This window comes from Anomaloglossus baeobatrachus, chromosome 4, assembly GCF_048569485.1.
Source record: "Anomaloglossus baeobatrachus isolate aAnoBae1 chromosome 4, aAnoBae1.hap1, whole genome shotgun sequence".
Taxonomy (NCBI): Eukaryota; Metazoa; Chordata; class Amphibia; order Anura; family Aromobatidae; genus Anomaloglossus; species Anomaloglossus baeobatrachus.
In genome coordinates this window covers 438,943,843-438,962,904 of record NC_134356.1, presented here as the reverse complement: position 1 = coordinate 438,962,904, position 19,062 = coordinate 438,943,843, and the positions used below count along the sequence as shown (strand labels likewise).

The 19,062-nt window shown below is 45.7% G+C and overlaps 1 protein-coding gene across 1 annotated transcript in view; it reads right to left on the bottom strand.

Annotated features, from left to right (window-relative positions):
* The window catches only part of TBC1D2B (TBC1 domain family member 2B), a 118,093-nt gene that overhangs the window by 51,508 nt on the left and 47,523 nt on the right, over positions 1-19,062 (bottom strand). Inside the window, exons 4-5 of the mRNA XM_075345502.1 lie at positions 10,488-10,660; positions 6,860-7,026 (exon numbers count right to left, since the gene is read on the bottom strand). Of these exons, the coding sequence (XP_075201617.1) occupies positions 6,860-7,026; positions 10,488-10,660 (340 nt within the window). The remainder of the gene's footprint in view (positions 1-6,859; positions 7,027-10,487; positions 10,661-19,062) is intronic.

Here is a 19,062-nt window from a genome sequence, read left to right as displayed (position 1 = left end):
CAGAGAAGTTACAAAAAACCGCACTGCTGTAAGCTGAGGAGAATAAGCTCCTGCCGTTCCCATACCGACTTGGCCCAAAGGACAACCGGGCGGACCGCAGAACCTTAAGTGAGGAGCCATCAGCCACTGACATAACGGTCCGGGCTGAGCCACCTGAAGTGAATGAGCCCACTTCTTGACCACCATGGGTGGACAGGGGAAACACAGTCCTCAGAAACACGCTTCATCTCAGAGCGGAGTGAGGTCCAGTACAAAATTAATGTACGGTAGAATCCTATAGAGGTGCCGTCAGCCACTGATACAACTAAACGGGCAGTCTAGACCGGAGTGGCTACCCTCTCTGAAGGGAGGGGGAGACAGGCAGCAGAACCCCGCTGTGGGGTCTGCAGGATAGGCTGTGGGCTTGGACGCAGCGGGCTGAAAACTGGAGTGGTTAAGTAACACACTCCTTGACCTGCTAAAGGTAAACTGTGCCTTTCTGCCAGCGGGGAATACTCCCCTGATCAGGCGGACACAAGAATAATGGACGCAAGCCAATCATTCGCATCTGCGTCACCTACGGACGGATCAATGTACATAAAGTAGCGTCCGTGTCCGCGGTAGAGACATCTTCCTCGTCCGGTGAATCAGCTCGTAATCGGAGCTGCGGGACGGGGAGGACAGGGGACCCTGCGTCTCCCTGTCAGGAGAACGGGGTCTGAGCCCAGAAGGAGAGTCCCTTGTGAGCTTGGCCGAGCGAGCAGAAAACGCCCTGAGAGGGGAACTGCATGCTCAGCAGATGCCGGGACAGCCGACCCCTGGAAATAGGAATCCTATGGGGGTCAGCCACCAAAACCGGAGCAGCTGGAGGGACCATTAATGAGCCCCCATGCTGAGGGGCCACAGTGGTTAGGAGCTCGGTATAGCCGTACGAGACTACCTGCAGTGGATAATAAAGAAACAGCCTGCAGCCTCGCTCTGTGAGACATGCTGCAGAGGTGGGGGCTCTGTCCAGCATGCGTAGAACACCCAAGACAGGGGTTCAGCCTGGGGGGACTCCCACCTAAGAACCATTACAGTGTGCCGGTTCAGGCAATATGAGGTTACATGCAGCACATGTAGAGTACAGCCTTGTAGCTTTGCTGCTAGAGTGAGACATGCTGCTGAGGGGGAGATTCTATGATAAAGAATTAACTCCTTCAGCATGCCTGAGAGTGTCATGCTGCTGAGGAGGAGATTCTATGATAAAGAATTAACTCCTTCAGAATGCCTGAGAGTGTATAAAAAGTGCACAACCAGGGGTTGTGACTTATCAGGCCATATTAGGAGTGCCCTCCGGATTCCAAGCCTGGACCCTCAGCCAGTATTCCCTCCCTGTGCTGCAGGGCAGCCAGCGCCGACCAGTGTACTAAGACGCTGAGAAAATGGCGCCAGAGTGAGGGGGGGAGGCGGGGGTTAACCCAGGAGCGGGAATCGGAGGGCGAAGGAGATGTACAGGGGAGGGAATCATCACCTCAAAAAGGAGCGTCCTCCCCTGTGCAGAGCGGCCGGCGGGCGGCTCTGCAGCGTCCCCCTGCATGCCTGACATGCAGGGGAACGAAACGAAACTAGGCCGCGGCTGAAGCCGGGGCCTAAAGTTATGCATGCGGCCGAAAATCAGGCCTCATCGGCGCGGTTCTCAGTAAAAACTGTGGAACCGGCCGGAAACACAGTAAACAAAGCAGCATTATTCAGCAATCACTGTCCCCCCCAATAAAAGTGCCCCACATGCAGAAAGACCCTCTGAATAAACGTCTCTATACTTAGCTTTGAGACGCAGGGCCCAGTCCCTGTGGGGTGGGGGTCAGTGCTCCGTCCAGCAGGGTCCTGCACAAGGGCTGCGGATGGAGGCCGGTCTCCTGCAAGGCAGTGAGAACCGTGTTGGCTCCCACTTCAAATCAGAGCCCCTAAGGGATGTTGAAGGAGCGCGGCATGAAGGGCTCCTGCCCTGAAGTCAACCTTAACAGCACTGCCGCCAGGGGAGTGTGAAGGGACATGCCGGGGGTCCAGTGGACCCGCTTTTCTTCCAAATCTTTGTAAAAAATGAAAAATCAAAAAGGGATGCATGTGTGTGTGTGGATCCTCCTGACACAAAGCAAGAAACTGGCTAGGACTGGCTAGCAGGGGGTGTATATGCTAGGAGGGAGGAGCTACACGTTTTGAGTGTAGTAACTTTGTGTGTCCTCCGGGGGCAGTAGCTATACACCCATGGTCTGGGTCTCCCATAGGAACGATAAAGAAAACAACTTTGGAATGTGGAATATGCTGCACCAAGCCTGGGTACGTTTTAGAGACGTCTAGAAGCCAGCTCCAAAAGTAAAAGGCCAGCAGTGGCTACCTACAACACGAATAACTAGTAATTTGTTTACATAAAAAATAAAATATATGATATACAGTACAGACCAAAAGTTTGGACACACCTCCTCATTCAAAGAGTTTTCTTTATTTTCATGACTCTAAAAATTGTAGATTCACATTGAAGGCATCAAAACTATGAATTAAAACATGTGGAATGAAATACTTAAGTGTGAAACAACTGAAAATATGTCTTATATTCTAGGTTCTTCAAAGTAGCCACCTTTTGCTTTCACTACTGCTTTGCACACTCTTGGCATTCTCTTGATGAGCTTCAAGAGGTAGTTACTGGAAATGGTCTTCTAACAGTCTTGAAGGAGTTCCCAGAGATGCTTAGCACTTGTTGGCCCTTTTGCCTTCACTCTGCGGTCCAGCTCACCCCAAACCATCTCAATTGGGTTCAGGTCTGGTAACTGTGGAGACCAGGTCATCTGGCGTAGCACCCCATCACTCTCCTTCTTGGTCAAATAGCCCTTACACAGCCTGGAGGTGTTTTTGGGGTCATTGTCCTGTTGAAAAATAAATGATGGTCCAACTAAACGCAAACAGGATGGAATAGCACGCCGCTGCAAGATGCTGTGGTAGGCATGCTGGTTCAGTATGCCTTCAATTTTGAATAAATCCCCAACAGTGTCAGCAGGAAAACACCCCCACACCATCACACCTCCTCCTCCATGCTTCACGGTGGGAACCAGGCATGTAGAGTCCATCCGTTCACCTTTTCTGTGTCGCACAAAGACACGGTAGTTGGATCCAAAGATCTCAAATTTGGACTCATCAGACCAAAGCACAGATTTCCACTGGTCTAATGTCCATGCCCTGTGTTCTTCAGCCCAAACAAGTCACTTCTGCTTGTTGCCTGTCCTTAGCAATGGTTTCCTAGCAGCATTTTACCATGAAGGCCTGCTGCACAAAGTCTCCTCTTAATAGTTGTTCTAGAGATGAGAAGATGTGTCCAAACTTTTGGTCTGTACTGTATATACCCAATGGAGGGGTTTGGCCTTATAAGTCACTTGATGTACTTTTTTGTGTTCGAGGGTACTGGTTCTCACTATGGAGATCCACTAGAAGTAGAGAACCTTAACCTCTTTACAACACGTGACTCACATGATATTTTCCCAGAAACAAAATTTATTTTAAAAATTGATTTTAATCAAATATTAGAATAACAATAATTTCCACAATTAGATTTGTTTAAAAATAATGTTCCTGTGCTGGAATAATCTTCTATATGTGCCCCTGCTATGTACTGTGTAATGGCCGTGTATGACCGTACATGGACATGGTCTGATCATACCACAGCTCCGGGGAAGATGCAAAAGAGTATAAGACATTACAGCACAGGATCACAGCTGATTCTTTTTGTGAGGTAAAACATTTCTCTGCTTTGTTTAAAAAAAAAAAAAAAAATTAACTTCAAAGAATGAATAATGTTGTAATGTTTGTATATTGTATATTTTTTTTTTACTTCCTCCCCTGCCCAGGAGCTGTGGTATGATGAGACCATGTATCTGTACAGTCAAACGTGGCCAATACACAGTACATAGCAAAGACACATATATAACATTATCTCCACACAGGAACATTTTTTATTTATTTTTTTTTAAACACATCCAATTGTGGAAGTTATCATCATTCTAAGATCTATTGATTAAAAATGAACTTTTCAAGAGAACACGTCTTTAAAGCAGTGCTCCCTTGTGCATGAGTGTTCAGAATAGCTGTCTCCCATAAGGAAGAATACAGCTTAAGGCCCTGTGCGCACTGGAAAACAGAATTTTCTTAAGAAAATTCCGCTGGGTCTGAAAGATTACCGCACCCGCGGTAAAAAACCGCGGCAAACCACACCCGAAAACCGCATGCGGTTTGCTGCGGTATTGTTCGCGGTATTGCCGCGTGCGGGTTGGTACATGTGTTTTAATGCATTCAATGCAATAAAGCAGATTGAAGGAAAAAAAAAAAAAAAAGTGTTATTTCCTTCTGAGATAGATAGTAGATAGATAAATAGACACATAGAAGAATAGATAGAGGGATGGATAGAGTCCCTGTGAGCACACGCTGCATTTCTCCCGAGCGGTAATGTGTTGTTCACATTACCGGCCGTGGGAAATGACCTGTAATTACCTCTCTGCTGTCTCGTTGCGAGGCTGCATTCTGTAGTGTCAGTCGCGGCTGGATGCAAGCATCGCAGGACGTGGATTACGCCGGAGCTGTGTGTTTCGGGGGGGTTAATAAAGGGGTGAAACAGGGGCTTTTTTGTGTTTTATTTAAAAATAATGGATTTTTCGGTGTGTGTGTGTTTTTTCACTTTACTTACGGGTTGATCATGTAAGCTGTCTCAGACGCTGCCATGATCAAGCCTGGACTTAAATGGCAGCGATCCGCTGCCATTTAACTAATTATTACCTGAATAGCCACCGAATCACGGCATCTGGAAGAGCCGGGGACACTCCAGTACTGCCGCATAATGGATGCGACAGTCCCGGGGCAGCTGCGGGCTGATATTCTCGGCTGCGGGAGGGGTGCATTAATCCTAGCTCTCGCCCTCCCCAGCCTGAGAATACAGGGCCGCCGCTGTGTGTTCACCTCGGCTGGAAGGTAAAAATACGGTGGAGCCCATGTGTTTTTTTTTTTTATATGTGCGTTTGATTTCTATGTGTATTTCATATGTCTGTGTCTGTGTGTGAGTGCGATATGTGTGTGTGTTCTATGTCTGTGTCTGTGATGTGTCTGTGTGTGATGTGTGTGTGTTTACTCTCTGCTCAGCTTCCTCTTCCTGTCATAATGACATCACTTCCCTGCAAACCGCAGGGCAGCGATGAACATTAGGTCTCAAAACCGTGAAATACCGGAGGAAATAATGCAGGCAAACGCAATGAACCGCACAGAATTTGCTGCCTGCGTTATTCTCTGCGGGATTTCACGATTACATTGCAGTCAATGGAGTTAAATGCCGCAGCGACGTGCGGAAAAGAAGTGACATGCAATTGTTTTTGCTGCGGGAATCCCACAGCAAAACATGCAGCTGTCAAAATCCGCATAGTGCGCACAGCATTTTTTTCCCCATAGGTTTTGCTGGTGATTCACTGCAGAGATGTTATGAACATTTTCAGCAGCGAAACATGCAGCAAAACCACAGGAAATCAACGGCAAAAACCGGCAAGTGCGCACAGGGCCTAATACTCAGATTACAACCTATTTCCTGATGAGCGTAGTCTGTAAGACGTCATATATATGTTGGATCTACTTGAGAACCAGTCTACATAAGAACAGTGTCAAAGGCCTCGTACTCAGCCAATCAGTACCCTGGTCCTTACTGAGGATAGGCAAGTCACATATACTGACTTACTACAAATGGTGTGTGATTGGTTAATATTCCTTGTAATTTTTCAAGTTCTATTAAGGGTCACACATGGACTTCGCTTTCTTCCTTCTGGCAGAGAGATCTCCCAAGTATCACTTGAATACGATTTATATAGCACGCACATACTCAGCAGCATGGTGAAGAAAATATTGCTGTAGTAATTCCTGCCATATGGGTCTGAGAATCAAATTTTCTTGTCCATGAAAACATATTTCAAGGAAGTAAAATTTTAAGGCTTGGAAAGGAAACACACATGCAGGAAATCATGCAAACTTCATGTAGATGTTGATTCAAAACCAATCCCACCAGGATTTAAGGCAGGATTTAAGGCCACAAAAAACACTGCATTTTACTGTCCCAGCAAAGTGAATGAGATTAATGAAATCTTCAGTACACGTTGCTTATTTTTTCCTTGCAGATTTGAAAATCTGAAAGATTTCCTTTAAGGATTAAAAGTTTGTAGTTATTTTAGAATTACTATTTTGGCATTGTGGTTTCCTCACTTGTCTAAAGCCTGCTTTACACCTTACAATTTCACATACGATATCGTATGTGTTGTGACCCGCCCCTATCGTATGTGCGGCACGTTCAATTTGTTGACAGTGTTGCACAAATGATTATTTCCCGTCACACGTACTTAACTTCCATACGACCTCGATGTGGGCAGCGAACATCCACTTCCTGGAGTGGGAAGGACGTTCGGCAACACCGCAACGTCACACGGCAGCCGGCCAATAGAAGTGGAGGGGCGGAGATGAGCGGGACGTAAACATCCCGCCCACCTCCTTCCTTCCACATTGCCGGCGGGAGCCGCGGGACGCAGGTAAGATCTGTTCATCGTTCCCGGGGTGTCACACACTGCGATGTGTGCTGCCTCGGAAACATTGAACAACCTGACGTTCAATTTTTAGTAATTGAATGACATGCATGCGAATAACGTTTTAACGTTCAATCGCAATCGCACGTAGCTATCACACGCTACTACGTCATCAACAATGCCGGATGTGCGTCACTTACAACGTGACCCCCGCCAACACATCGTTAGATAATTTGTAGCGTGTAAAGCCCGCTTTAATTATGCTATACCTGTTGTCAAAGGGTAATAGTGTACACAATGCTAACCTTCTGGCTGGTCAGTTCCTGCTTTAGTCTTTCCAGGTCACCTTCCTGGCTCTGAAGTTTTATTTGAAGGTCACAATCAATCTTAGGATCACTTGAAGGTAAAGACTCTACAGAAGTGTTGTCTGAGCTGTATCGGTTCTTCAGCGCAACTAGCAATGGACGTTTACCTGTGGAAAGGAGGGTCCCAAAAAGGGAAAAAAAATAAAAAATGTGGAAGACAAAGAGTCTGTACATAAGATTCAATTAACAACATGCTTCTAGTATTAGAAGGATGCAAAGGACAAAATGACAGATCATTTAAATGGTTTTATCCCCTTTACAACATGGCAATTTTTTTTTCTCTTTGCTCCCTTTCTTCCAAGTGCCATAAGTTATTTATTTTTCTGTCAACACAGCCAGATGAGGGAAACGTTTTTTGTGGGACAAGACATTAATTTTCATTCAATGTACTGGAAAACAAGAAAGAAATTCCGGCATTTACTGATTTTGCTAAATTAATTTTATGTTTTGATAGATTACATTTTAATGAACACAGCGATACCAAATATGTTTATTTTTCAATTTCTTTATTTTTAAATTGGGTAAAGCGGGGCCACTGAAACTATATATTTTAAATAGCAAATAAGATAAGGATGAATACTGGGCAGTTCTTACTACGTGTACCGCCGATGTGTTATCACCGTGGAAAAGTTTATCTTTACTTGGAAGGAATCACTAGTATTCCACTGCTTCCCACTCACATTTGATTAACCGCTAGGAGGATTGCAAAGATCAAGGGTGCTCTCACCATAGGATAAGATCCAAAAGTTCATCAATGAATAGAGCAGTCAGCACTCACTTGATCCAACGTTGCTTTATTGCAGAAGTGTATACATCAAACAGGGGGAGGTGTGGGGGAGGGGGAACAGTGGACGACGGCACCGTTTCGCACCACTGAGGGCGCTTCCACGAGTCCACTGTCCACTCGTGGAAGCGCCCTCAGTGGTGTGAAATGGTGCCGTCGTCCAGCATGCCCCCTCCCCCGCGCCTCCTCCTGTTTGATGCATACACTTCTGCAATAAAGCAAGTGAGTGCTGCCAGCTCTATTCATTGAGAAACTATATATTTTATGTATTTTAAAAACCTGTTTAACATAGCAGTACATTGGCACCTAGCGATCACACTGCGACGTGGGTGGGCGAGAGGGGGTTGGTGGCTCTGTGGAAGGCCTAAGCCACACGGCGAGAAAAACAGTGCGAGTGGAGTGCGATAAAACATCGCATTCCCCTCGGACCAATTCTAGCCTGTGTGACAGCACACATGAGCGATTATTTTGTCAGCCCTAATCGGACCGAGAAAACAATCGCAGCATGCTGCAACTGTAATGCGAGACTCTTTCTCTCGCACCCATTCAAGTGAATGGGGTGAGAGAAAAATCGCACTGCACTCGCGCTACACTGGTGTACCGCTAGTGCAGTGCGAGAATGGCAATAGCCGGCTATGCAGGAGAGAGGGAGAGAAATCCCTCCCTTCCCTCCTGAGTGCCGGGCCGCCCTCTGCAGCTGAGGTCTGCTCGCACGAACGGACCTCAGTTGCAAGGACACACGCATGACACTCGGCTCTGCTGTACTGCCAGGACGAGCCGAGTGTCATGCAAGTGGATCGCAGTAGTCCCCGTGTGGCCCCAGCCGAACAGCGTACGCCGTGTTTGTGCGATTTAGCTGTTGCTTTCAAAGATCAACAGCAGCATTTAAGTAGTTAACAGCAGCAGAAAGGGCTTAGACTGCTGATAGAATCAGATGATGGCTGTGTCACACAGTCATTATCTGCTGAGAAAGATACAGGCTCTCTCCCTGAGCTTGCATCAAAGAAACAGATTAAGTATAACCCATACTATTTCAGCATGAATAGTACAGGGTGATTCACTTGCTAATTTACCTGGAAAAAATGCTGTAATATCTGAAAGAGACAATCTATCATAAAATTTAGACTGTACTGTGGGTCACGAAAAACTGATGTTTCAAAGCTCAAAGAACGCTTTGGCTCATAGCTTGATTTTCTCGCTGTATCTTCCCAGAGTGTCTGTATTGTTTGTGGCTTGCTACTGTACACCCGAGCTTTCAAATGCCCCAAAGGAACAAAATCCAGCTATGTAGGTGGCCACAGTCACTTGGAGATTACTCTGTGATTGAAGAAGGCTTCAATCTCTGTCATGGTAACCATTGACGTTTGACACAGTGCACAATCTCATTCTAAAGGCTGCTTTACACACAGCGACATCGCTAGCAATGTCTCTGGTGAAAGCACCAACCCAGTCGGTTGTGCGTCACGGGCAAATTGCTGCCCCTGGTGCACAACATCGCTAGGACCCGTCTCACATACTTACCTGCCTAGCGACGTCGCTGTGGCCGGCGAACCACCTCCTTTCTGAGGGGGAGGTTCGTTCGGCATCACAGCGGCGTCACTAAGCGGCCGCCCAGTAGAAGCGGAGGGGCGGAGATGAGCGGCCGGAACATCCTGCCCACCTCCTTCCTTCCTCATTGCCGGCGGCCGCAGGTACGATGTTGTTCCTCGTTCCTGCGGTGTCACACATAGCGATGTGTGCTGCCGCAGGAACGACGAACAACCTGCGTGCTGCAACAGCAACGATATTTGGGATGAAAATGATGTGTCAACGATCAACGATTAGGTGAGTAATTTTGATCGTTAGCGGTCTATCGTACGTTTCACACGCAACAACGTCACTAACGAGGCCGGATGTGCGTCACGAATTCCGTGACCCCAACGACATCTCGTTAGCGATGTTGTTGTGTGTAAAGCCCCCCTAAGGCTCGGGCTTAGGTTTCTCATCGTCGAGCTGATTGAAGGAAATTTGGAAGATTTCTGCGTACACTCCTGTGGGCACTGTTGCGTCAAGAAAATATGGGGCCAATTATGCGCCGTGTGGAAATGGTACAAAAAACACCAACTTTTTCGGGATCAAATAGCGTTTTGTGGCCCGTGTGAGTCTATAGGAAATGGATCGGTTAATCAGCAATATGTTTTTCTTTCATTTGTACAGCCCATGATGGTTTACAGTTAGATGCTGTCACACAGGCTGGGGGGCGCGTCTAACTGCAACCAATCAGACGCCAGGACGACCGGTGGGTGGGGAAAGCAGTGCATATGGATGAGCAATAATGAGCGGCTCAGGAGGTGAAGGAGAGGCTGCGGGAGCAGCGTACAGATGTGCTGGAGCCTTGGTAAATACAGCGCGCTTGCTCCCATCCCCCTGTTCCTTCTACCACCATTTTCATAGACTTATATGGGGATCAGATTTTAAAAACCGGTTTGCCTGGATTCGCCGGTCTTTGTTATCTGCGAGTACGCTCATCACTGTCAGTTATTTCAAAACGAACAAAATGTTGTGCCTGCACTACTATTTGTCAACGGATTGCTGTTGGATCCATTCTAACGGGTGATTACTGGACATGTGAACTTCATTTTCCATTAAACTAATCCAGCCCTTATGGACCCTCAATTTTCTGCATTTGTAGGTGTTCCAGAATTTAGACCCGCACAGATCATAAAGTGATTGTATATCAAAGTGATGTGCATTACTATATAATATAGAAATAAACCTTTACATTAAATTTACCAAAATCCCTACCTGTGCCCCATTTGCCTCCTTCCGTAGGAGGTCTTCTCCTTTCCTCATGCAGAAGCGATTCCTCCAGCTCCTTAGGGGTTGGGTTAAGCATCTCCCATTCCTCATTGGTGTAAAAGACGCTCTTCCTGCATTCATTGTTATTTCTGCCAGGTCGTAGGTTCTGCACAGAATTTCTAACACAAGGAGAGACCAGATAGCAGCATTTATCATTTATGCCGTGGAGATGAGTCTGCACTGGTTTGATAACTTAAGTGAAAACTAAGGGGTACTTTGCAGGCTGCGACATCGCTAGCCAATGATAGCGATGCCGAGCGCGATAGTCCCCGCCCCGGTCGCTGATGCGATATCTTGTGATAGCTGCCGTAGCGAACATTATCGCTACGGCAGCTTCACACGCACTTACCTGCCCTGCGACGTCGCTCTGGCCGGCTTGTGCGTCGTCACAGCAACGTCACATGGCAGGTGGCCAATAGAAGCGGAGGGGCGGAGATGAGCGGGATGTAAACATCCCGCCCACCTCTTCCGCATAGCAGGTGGGACGCAGGTAAGGAGATGTTCCTCGCTCCTGCGGCTTCATACACAGTGATGTGTGCTGCCGCAGGAACGAGGAACAACATCGTACCTGTCGCTGCAGCGAAATTATTGAAATGACCGACACTACACAGATCACCGATTTTTGACACTTTTGCGATCGTTTATCGGTGCTTCTAGGCTTTACATGTTGCGACGTCGTTACCGACGCCGGATGTGCATCACTTTCGATTTGACCCCGACGAGATCGCAGTAGCGATGTCGCAACGTGCAAAGTACCCCTAAGTCCAGCAGATCTTACAGCATAATCCACCAATACTCATTTATATGGAATAACGTTTATCCACATGCTACTCCTAGCCTATAAAAAAAAAAAATATAAAAAATCTTGAGAATATATGTTTAACTAAAACTTGCCAGAATGCCTCCTTTATACATTTCTATACACTACACAGGAAAAAAAAAACAAAAAACACAAAAAAAAATGTAACAGATTCTTTTATAGTATTAAACAGTATATAGTTATTGAAAATAGGAGTCTGAGTGAAATTTTTTTACAGTAATGAAAAAGCAAAGACAAAAAATATTTCTAAACTAAAATACCTTCTAAATCCAAGATACTGTATACAGTGTATAGTGAAGAGGATGGAATATTGGAAATGCAATAGTGGAATTATTCTGTAGTGACAAATTACAAAATAATTTAGCTTTTTTATTTATTATTATTATTATTGCTTTTGCTCAGCCAACAGCCTAATGTGTATGGGGCCCCCATTCTATCCCCTCACAAATAATGATGAGGGAGACAAGCATACAGCACATCCAATTTCAGACTTTGGATCCTTTCGCTCTCTAGAGAGAGGCCACCAATAGAGGAGTCTGGAAGCGGCTCTCTCACTGAGAACACAAGAGCGCTCGGCAAAAAGAGCGCTCCTGTGTATGGGATAGTAGAGTGAGCTTGTATGGGATAGTAGAGTGAGCTTGTATGGGATAGTAGAGTGAGCTAGCTGCCAGCTGAATCATTGTTTGGCCGTCAGGTATCTAAAGTGTATGGGGGCTTTAGGTTGCTTTCACACTTCCGTCTTTTTGTATCAGCCACAATCCGTCGCCTTGAGTAAATACGGTATCCTGCAAAATATTTTGCAGGATTCAGTTTTCTCCCCTTAGACTTCCATTAACGACGGATTGCGCCCGATGGAGCTGCGTCGCATCCGCCGTGCGACGGATCAGTCGTGGAGTGAGCAACGCAGAATGTAACGTTTTTTTCTGTGCGACAAAAAAACTGACAGCGACGGATATGTCGGCGTCCGTGGTGTGTTATAATGGAAGCCTATGGTTAGCGGAATCTGTCAAATGATGTATTCCGGTGATGTTTCCGTCTTTTAGCAACCGAGCATGCTCCGATGTGTAAATTCCTTTCTGGTTCGAAAATCTCGCTCTCTCGGGATGGCTTCGCATACATTTTCCATACCTTTCACACAGAAAAAAAACCCAAAGCATACGACAGATCCGTTTTTTTATTGGCTCCGTTACATCACTTTTACAACGATCTACGACACATCCATCCCATCAGTCATAAGATGGATTGTATACAAGGATAAGGCTGCACATCAAACATAGATAATGGTATAATGCCTCAAGCATATGGAAAAATTATTGGAATATACAATGAAAAATGCTACTTGCTAATTTGAACATGTGAATAATGAATTGCATACCTGCCATGAATATTAGGAAAAAGGAGATATTTAGCAATCGCATTGATCAATGTAACTGAGCCCCAAGACCTCGTCAAGGTATATCTCTATATTGGGGTCCCTAGCTCTGTGACCCCTCTCCACCCACAGCAGTTTTTAATTGCAATGAGATGACACACAGTTAGGGTCACAGACCTAGGGACCCCAATATAGAGATATACCTTGACGAGGTCTTGGGGCTCAGTTACATTGATCAATGCGATTGCTAAATATCTCCTTTCTCCTAATATTCATGGCAGGTATGAAATTCATTATTCACATGTTCAAATTAGCAAGTAGCATTTTTCATTGTATATTCTAATATTTTTCCATATGCTTGAGGCATTATACCATTATCTATGTTTGATGTGCAGCCTTATCCTTGTATAGTATGTATTTTTTGGCTTGCACTCATAATATATATATTAGTGCTCACTTCAGTTATCCTATTCAGTTATAAGATGGATTGTGACTGATGCAAAAAAAAAAAACGGAAGTGTGCAAGTAGCCTTCGAGTGAAGTCTGTCAGTCTAGTTTCTAGACACACAATGTCTAACTACTAACAGCTTTATGTGGCAGCTTGTCACAAGCAACTACACACACATGGGGCGGCACGGTGGCTCAGTGGTTAGCACTGCAGTCTTGCAGCGCTGGGGTCCTGGGTTCAAATCACACCAAGGACAACATCTGCAAGGAGTTTGTAAGTTCTCCCCATGTTGTGTGGGTTTCCTCCGGGGTCTCCGGTTTCCTCCCACACTCCAAAGACATACAGATAGGGCCCTTAGATTGTGAGCCCCAATGGAGACAGTGTATGTAAAGCGCTGTGGAATTAATAGCGCTATATAAATGAATACACTTCTCACTTAAGAAGGGTGGAGATTTTCTAAATGTTGCCCAGAGACAAGACCCCATGTTCTGATGTGATTCTAATAGTTTTTATCACTTGGATATTTGTCGATTATGGATTTTCTTGCACAGTGACTGAAGGGATTACAACTATATTGTATATCAGGAAAATAGTTCCCATACAGTGATGGGATATCCTTTGGTTAAAAATGTTTTCCCACAAAGTTAATTTTAATCAATAGATCTTGGAATAATAATTTCCACAATTAGATGTGTTAAAAAATGTTCCTGTGCTGGGATTATCTTATACAGTATATAAGAGTACACACCTCACATTTTTGTCAATATTTTATGATATCTTTTCATGGGCTAACACTGAAGATATGATACTGTGATATCATGTAAAGTAGTCAGTGTACAGCTTGTACAACAGTGTAAATGTGTTGTGCCCTCTCAATAACTCAAAGACATTAATGTCCAATCTGCTGGCAACAAAAGTGAGAACACTCAAGTGAAAATTGCCAAAATTATGCCCGATTAGCCATTTTCTCTTCCCCAGTGTAATGTGACTCATTGTTACAAGATTTCAGGTGTGAATGGGGAGCAGATGTGTTAAGGTACCGTGACACTAAGCGACGCTCCAGCGATCCCACCAGCAACCTGACCTAGCAGGGATCGCTGGAGCGTTGCTACACGGGTTGCTGGTGAGCTGTCACACAGGCAGATCTCACCAGCAACCAGTGACCAGCCCCCAGCCAGCAGCGACGCTTGGAAGCATGCTGCGCTTGGTAACTAAGGTAAATATCGGGTAACCAACCAGATATTTACCTTGGTTACCAGCGCACACCGCTTAGCGCTGGCTCCCTGCACTCCTAGCCACAGTACACATCGGGTTAATTACCCGATGTGTACTCCGGCTACGTGTGCAGGCAGCAGGAGCCGGCACTGGCAGCGTGAGAGCGGCGGACGCTGGTAACGGAGGTAAATATCGGGTAACCAAGGAAAGGGCTTCTTGGTTACCCGATATTTACATTGGTTACCAGCGTCCGCAGAAGCCGGCTCCCTGCTGCCTGCACATTCAGTTGTTGCTCTGTCGCTGTCACACACAGCGATCTGTGCTCCACAGCAGGAGAGCAACAACTAAAAATGGTCCAGGACATTCAGCAACAACCAATGACCTCACAGCAGGGGCCAGGTTGTTGCTGGATGTCACACACAGCAACATCGCTAGCAACATCGCTGTTACGTCACAAAAGTCGTGCCTCAGCAGCGATGTTGCTAGCGATGTTGCTTAGTGAGACGTGGCCTTTAAATTTGGTGTTATCACTTACACACACTCATACTGGTCACTGGAAGTTTATCATGGCTCCTCATGGCAAAGAATTCTCTGAGGATCTGAAAAAAATAATTATTGCTCTACATAAAGATGTCCCACGCTATAAGACGATTGCCAACATCCTGAAACTGAGCTTCAGCACGGTGGCCAAGACCATACAGCGGTTAACCAGACAGGTTCCACTCAGAACAGGCCTTGCCGTGGTCGACCAAAGAAACGGAGTTCATGTGCTCAGCGTCATATACAGAGGTTGTCATTTCAAAATAGATGTATGAGTGCTGCCAGCGTTACAGAGGTGGGATCAGCCTGTCAGTGCTCAGACCATACACTGCATCAAATTGGTCTGCACGGCTGTTCTGCCAGAAGGAAGTCAAGCATGGTGATGGGAGTGTCATGGTTTGGTCAACTGCTGCCAACTGTGGGGAGCTACAGCTCAATGAGGGAACTATGAATGCCAACATTTACAGTGACATACTGAAGCAGAGCAAGATCCCCTCCCCTCATATTCCAACCTGATAACGACCCCAAACACACCTCGACCAGCACTGCCTTGTTAAAGAAACTGAAGGAAAAGGTGCTGGGACATGGTCTGATCATACCACATCTCCTGGGCAGTGGAGGAAGTAAGGCTATGTGCGCACGCTGCGTTTTTTGTAACCACAAAGATGTAGCGTTTTTGGCCCTAAAAAAAAAAAAAAAAAAAAAAACCACAAGGACGCATCCGCGGCAAAAACGCATGAAAAAAAACGCATGCGTTTTGCTGCATTTTTTGCTGCGTTTTTCTCTATTCAATTCAATAAGTGAAAAACGCAAAAGGAATTGACATGTTGCATTTTTGAGGTCACCACAAAAACGCAGCAAAAAAAACTGCACTGTGCGGACAGCAAAAATAAAATCTCAGACTTTGCTGGGGAAGGAGATTCATGCAGTTTTTAAAGCAAAAACGCACCGAAAAACGTGGCAAAAAACGCAGCGTGCGCACATAGCCTAAGGCTATGTGCGCACTAGAGATGTGAAGTTTCTCGAGAAAATCTTCTCGAGAAACTTCTGGGAGTGAAGATTTGCTGAACTCCGGAAAAAATCCGCGGCAAAACCGCATGCGGATTTACCGCGGATTTGCCGCGGAATTGCCGCGAAATTGCCGCGAAATTGCCGCGATTTTCCCGCGGGTGGTTCCCTGCGGATTTTTGCAGGCTGTACTGCAGAAATCCGCGGGATACCTGCGGATTTAATGGACATGTTCATTTTCTCAAGAAAGTTTCTTGAGAAATTTCCGCACCGAAACTTTCTTGAGAAAAATCCGCACCAGTGCGCACAGCTTTTTTTTTTTCTCATAGAATTTCATGGGAAATGTCTGCACAAAGATTGCAGACATTTCTCAAGAAATTGCCGCGGCAAATCCGCGGGTATTTTGCTCTAGTGCGCACATAGCCTTATAAAGTATACAGACATTGCAGCACGGGATCACAAATTATTCTTTCCTTGAGGTAAAACATTTTTAAAAAACAGGCAGGGAAATGTTTTATCTCACAAAAAGACTCAGCTGTGATCCTGTGCTGGCATCAAAGGTGTCCGATCACATAGTGTTTTATCCTACTGTCGGCGTCTCCATTGGGGCTAAAGTCTGAAGTCTTACAAAACGGTGTTCGGGCATATGGGCTAATAGGGCAGTTTACTGTAATGATGCAGACAGTTACTGTATGCTCTGTCAAACATCGTTTTCAACAATCTATTGAATCTACTGCGCCGGTGAGTCAGCTCCACTTCAGTTATCGGTGCGCTGTTCTAAGTTGTCCTCCCGACTTTCTGGCTGCGAAATCTCCCAGGTATGTGTGTTTCTGTCTGTCTACCCCACCGCCCGCTTGCCCACTGGCAGGCTGGAGGACAACTTAGAACCTCGCAGAGAAATCTTAGTGTGTAAATGCACCCAAATAAGATTTTTTTTCTTTAAAAAGATGTATTTTGGCACTTTAGAAAACAGAAGTTATATAAATTTAGCACAGAAAATGTATAAATACAGCAGGTTCAATAAATATCATTACTGGCACTTACAGTTCTGCATTCTGCTGGTGTGAGGTTTATGCGAAAAAGTCACAGGAACAAAATCCATCTGACATACTGATATGACACACAATATCGCATTGTCCCTAGGAAGGCTACAAAAGGTCATCTTTGGGATGGTCAGTGTATTTGGATCCAGTCAAATATTGATGGCATGATTGTTTTGCAGACAACTAAAGCAGCCTTTAAACAGGTGGTCTCAAATATTTATGGCCGTCCTCAGACCACCAGGGAGTTGACAAGTGGCTCTATTCTGAACTCCCATCGCAATGATTGAAGAGAAATAATCAGCAAGAGGCCACCTCTCTAACCACAGGTGGTCGAGCCCCAGCTGAAACAAGAGGCGGCAAGAGGGGGGGAGGAATAAAGACCCCAGTTCTGGAAATGACATGCAGGCCCAGGCCGGGGTACACATTATCACTTTTATGGCATGTCCCTATGGGGGTGCAATAAATGTCTCGCCTCCAGTGCAAAGATCTTACAAGCAGAGCTCCAGTTCTCAGCGCCCTAGACCCCGGTGACATGACTCAGACGTGGTGGTAGAATACTAGTGACTGTTGAGGAGAGCCATAAAATGAAATACTTAATTAACCTCTGGACATAGAACATTGTGGGAAATATGTCGATTTGCCTTACATAATTCAGGTTTCAGATCATATACATGACACAGATATAAAGGTGGCTGTCATTGCCTGTTCTCCACACCTTGCCTGGAATGCAAGGAATGTCCAGGTGTAAGAAGATACCATATAAGAGAAGACCAAACCAAAGATCAGATGACATTACAGACCAGACCATCCAGCATGGATCCACCAGATGACGTCCCTCCCATCACCATCACCATGGATCCATCCAATGATGTCATAGACCCGCCTACAATGACGCCTACCAATCAGCTCATGGACTAATACATTGTTCGACCCACTGACCAATGAACACATCCGGACATGCCCCTTTGCAAGGTTATATCAGAGCAAGCTCAGTTGTAATAAAGCAGAGCATGGGCTGACTTCTGTCGAGGAAAGATGAATATCCGACTGTGTCTGATCTCATTTTTCAAGCATGCACTCGATCCACACCAATTAGACCAGGCAGTAGGCAACTAGTGATCTCTGGTTAAGAGTTCACCTTAACAGTGACAGACTGTGGCGAGTGCAGTTATAAGCGGGCTTTACACGCTACGATATTTATAGCAATTGCTAGCGATATCGTACGCAAAAGCACCCGCCCCCGTCGTGCATGCGATTTCGTGTGATCGCTGCCGCAGCGAACATTATTACTACAGCAGCGTCACACGCACTTACCTGGTCGTCGTCGTCGCTGTGACTGCCGAACAATCCCTCCCTCAAGAGGGAGATGCGTTCGGCGTCACGGCGAGGTCACTAAGCGGCCAGCCAATCAAAGCGGAGAAGCAGAGATGAGTGGGACGAACATCCCGCCCACCTCCATCCTCATTGCTGGCGGGACGCAGGTAAGGTGAGGTTCCTCGCTCCTGCGGTGTCACACACAGCGATGTCGTGACAAAATCGTCAATCTTGCCATATGAGGGCTTGTTTTTTGCGGGACGAGTTGTACTTTTAAAAGAAACCATAAGTTTTACCATATAGTGTACTGGAAAACGGCAAAAAAATTCCAAGTGCAGAAAAACTGCAAAAAAACCAATAGTTTTTGGGATATTTTATTCACGGTGTTCACTATATGGTAAAACTGATGTGTGGGTGTGATGCCTCAGGTCAGTGCGAGTTTGTAGACACCAAACATGTATAGGTTTACTTGTATCTAAAGGGTTAAAAAAAAAAAATCACACGTTTGTCCAATAAAAGTGGCGTACGTTTTGTGCCATTTTCCGAAACCCGTAGAGTTCTCATTTTTTGGGATCTCTGGCTCAGTGACAGCTTATTTTTTGCGTCTCAAGCTAACATTTTTAATGGTACCATTTTTGCGCAGATGCTACGTTTTGATCGCCTGTTATTGCATTTTGCGTAAAACATGCGGCGACCAAAAAACGTAATTTTGGCATTTGGAATTGTTTTGCCACTACGCCGTTTACCAATCAAATTAATTG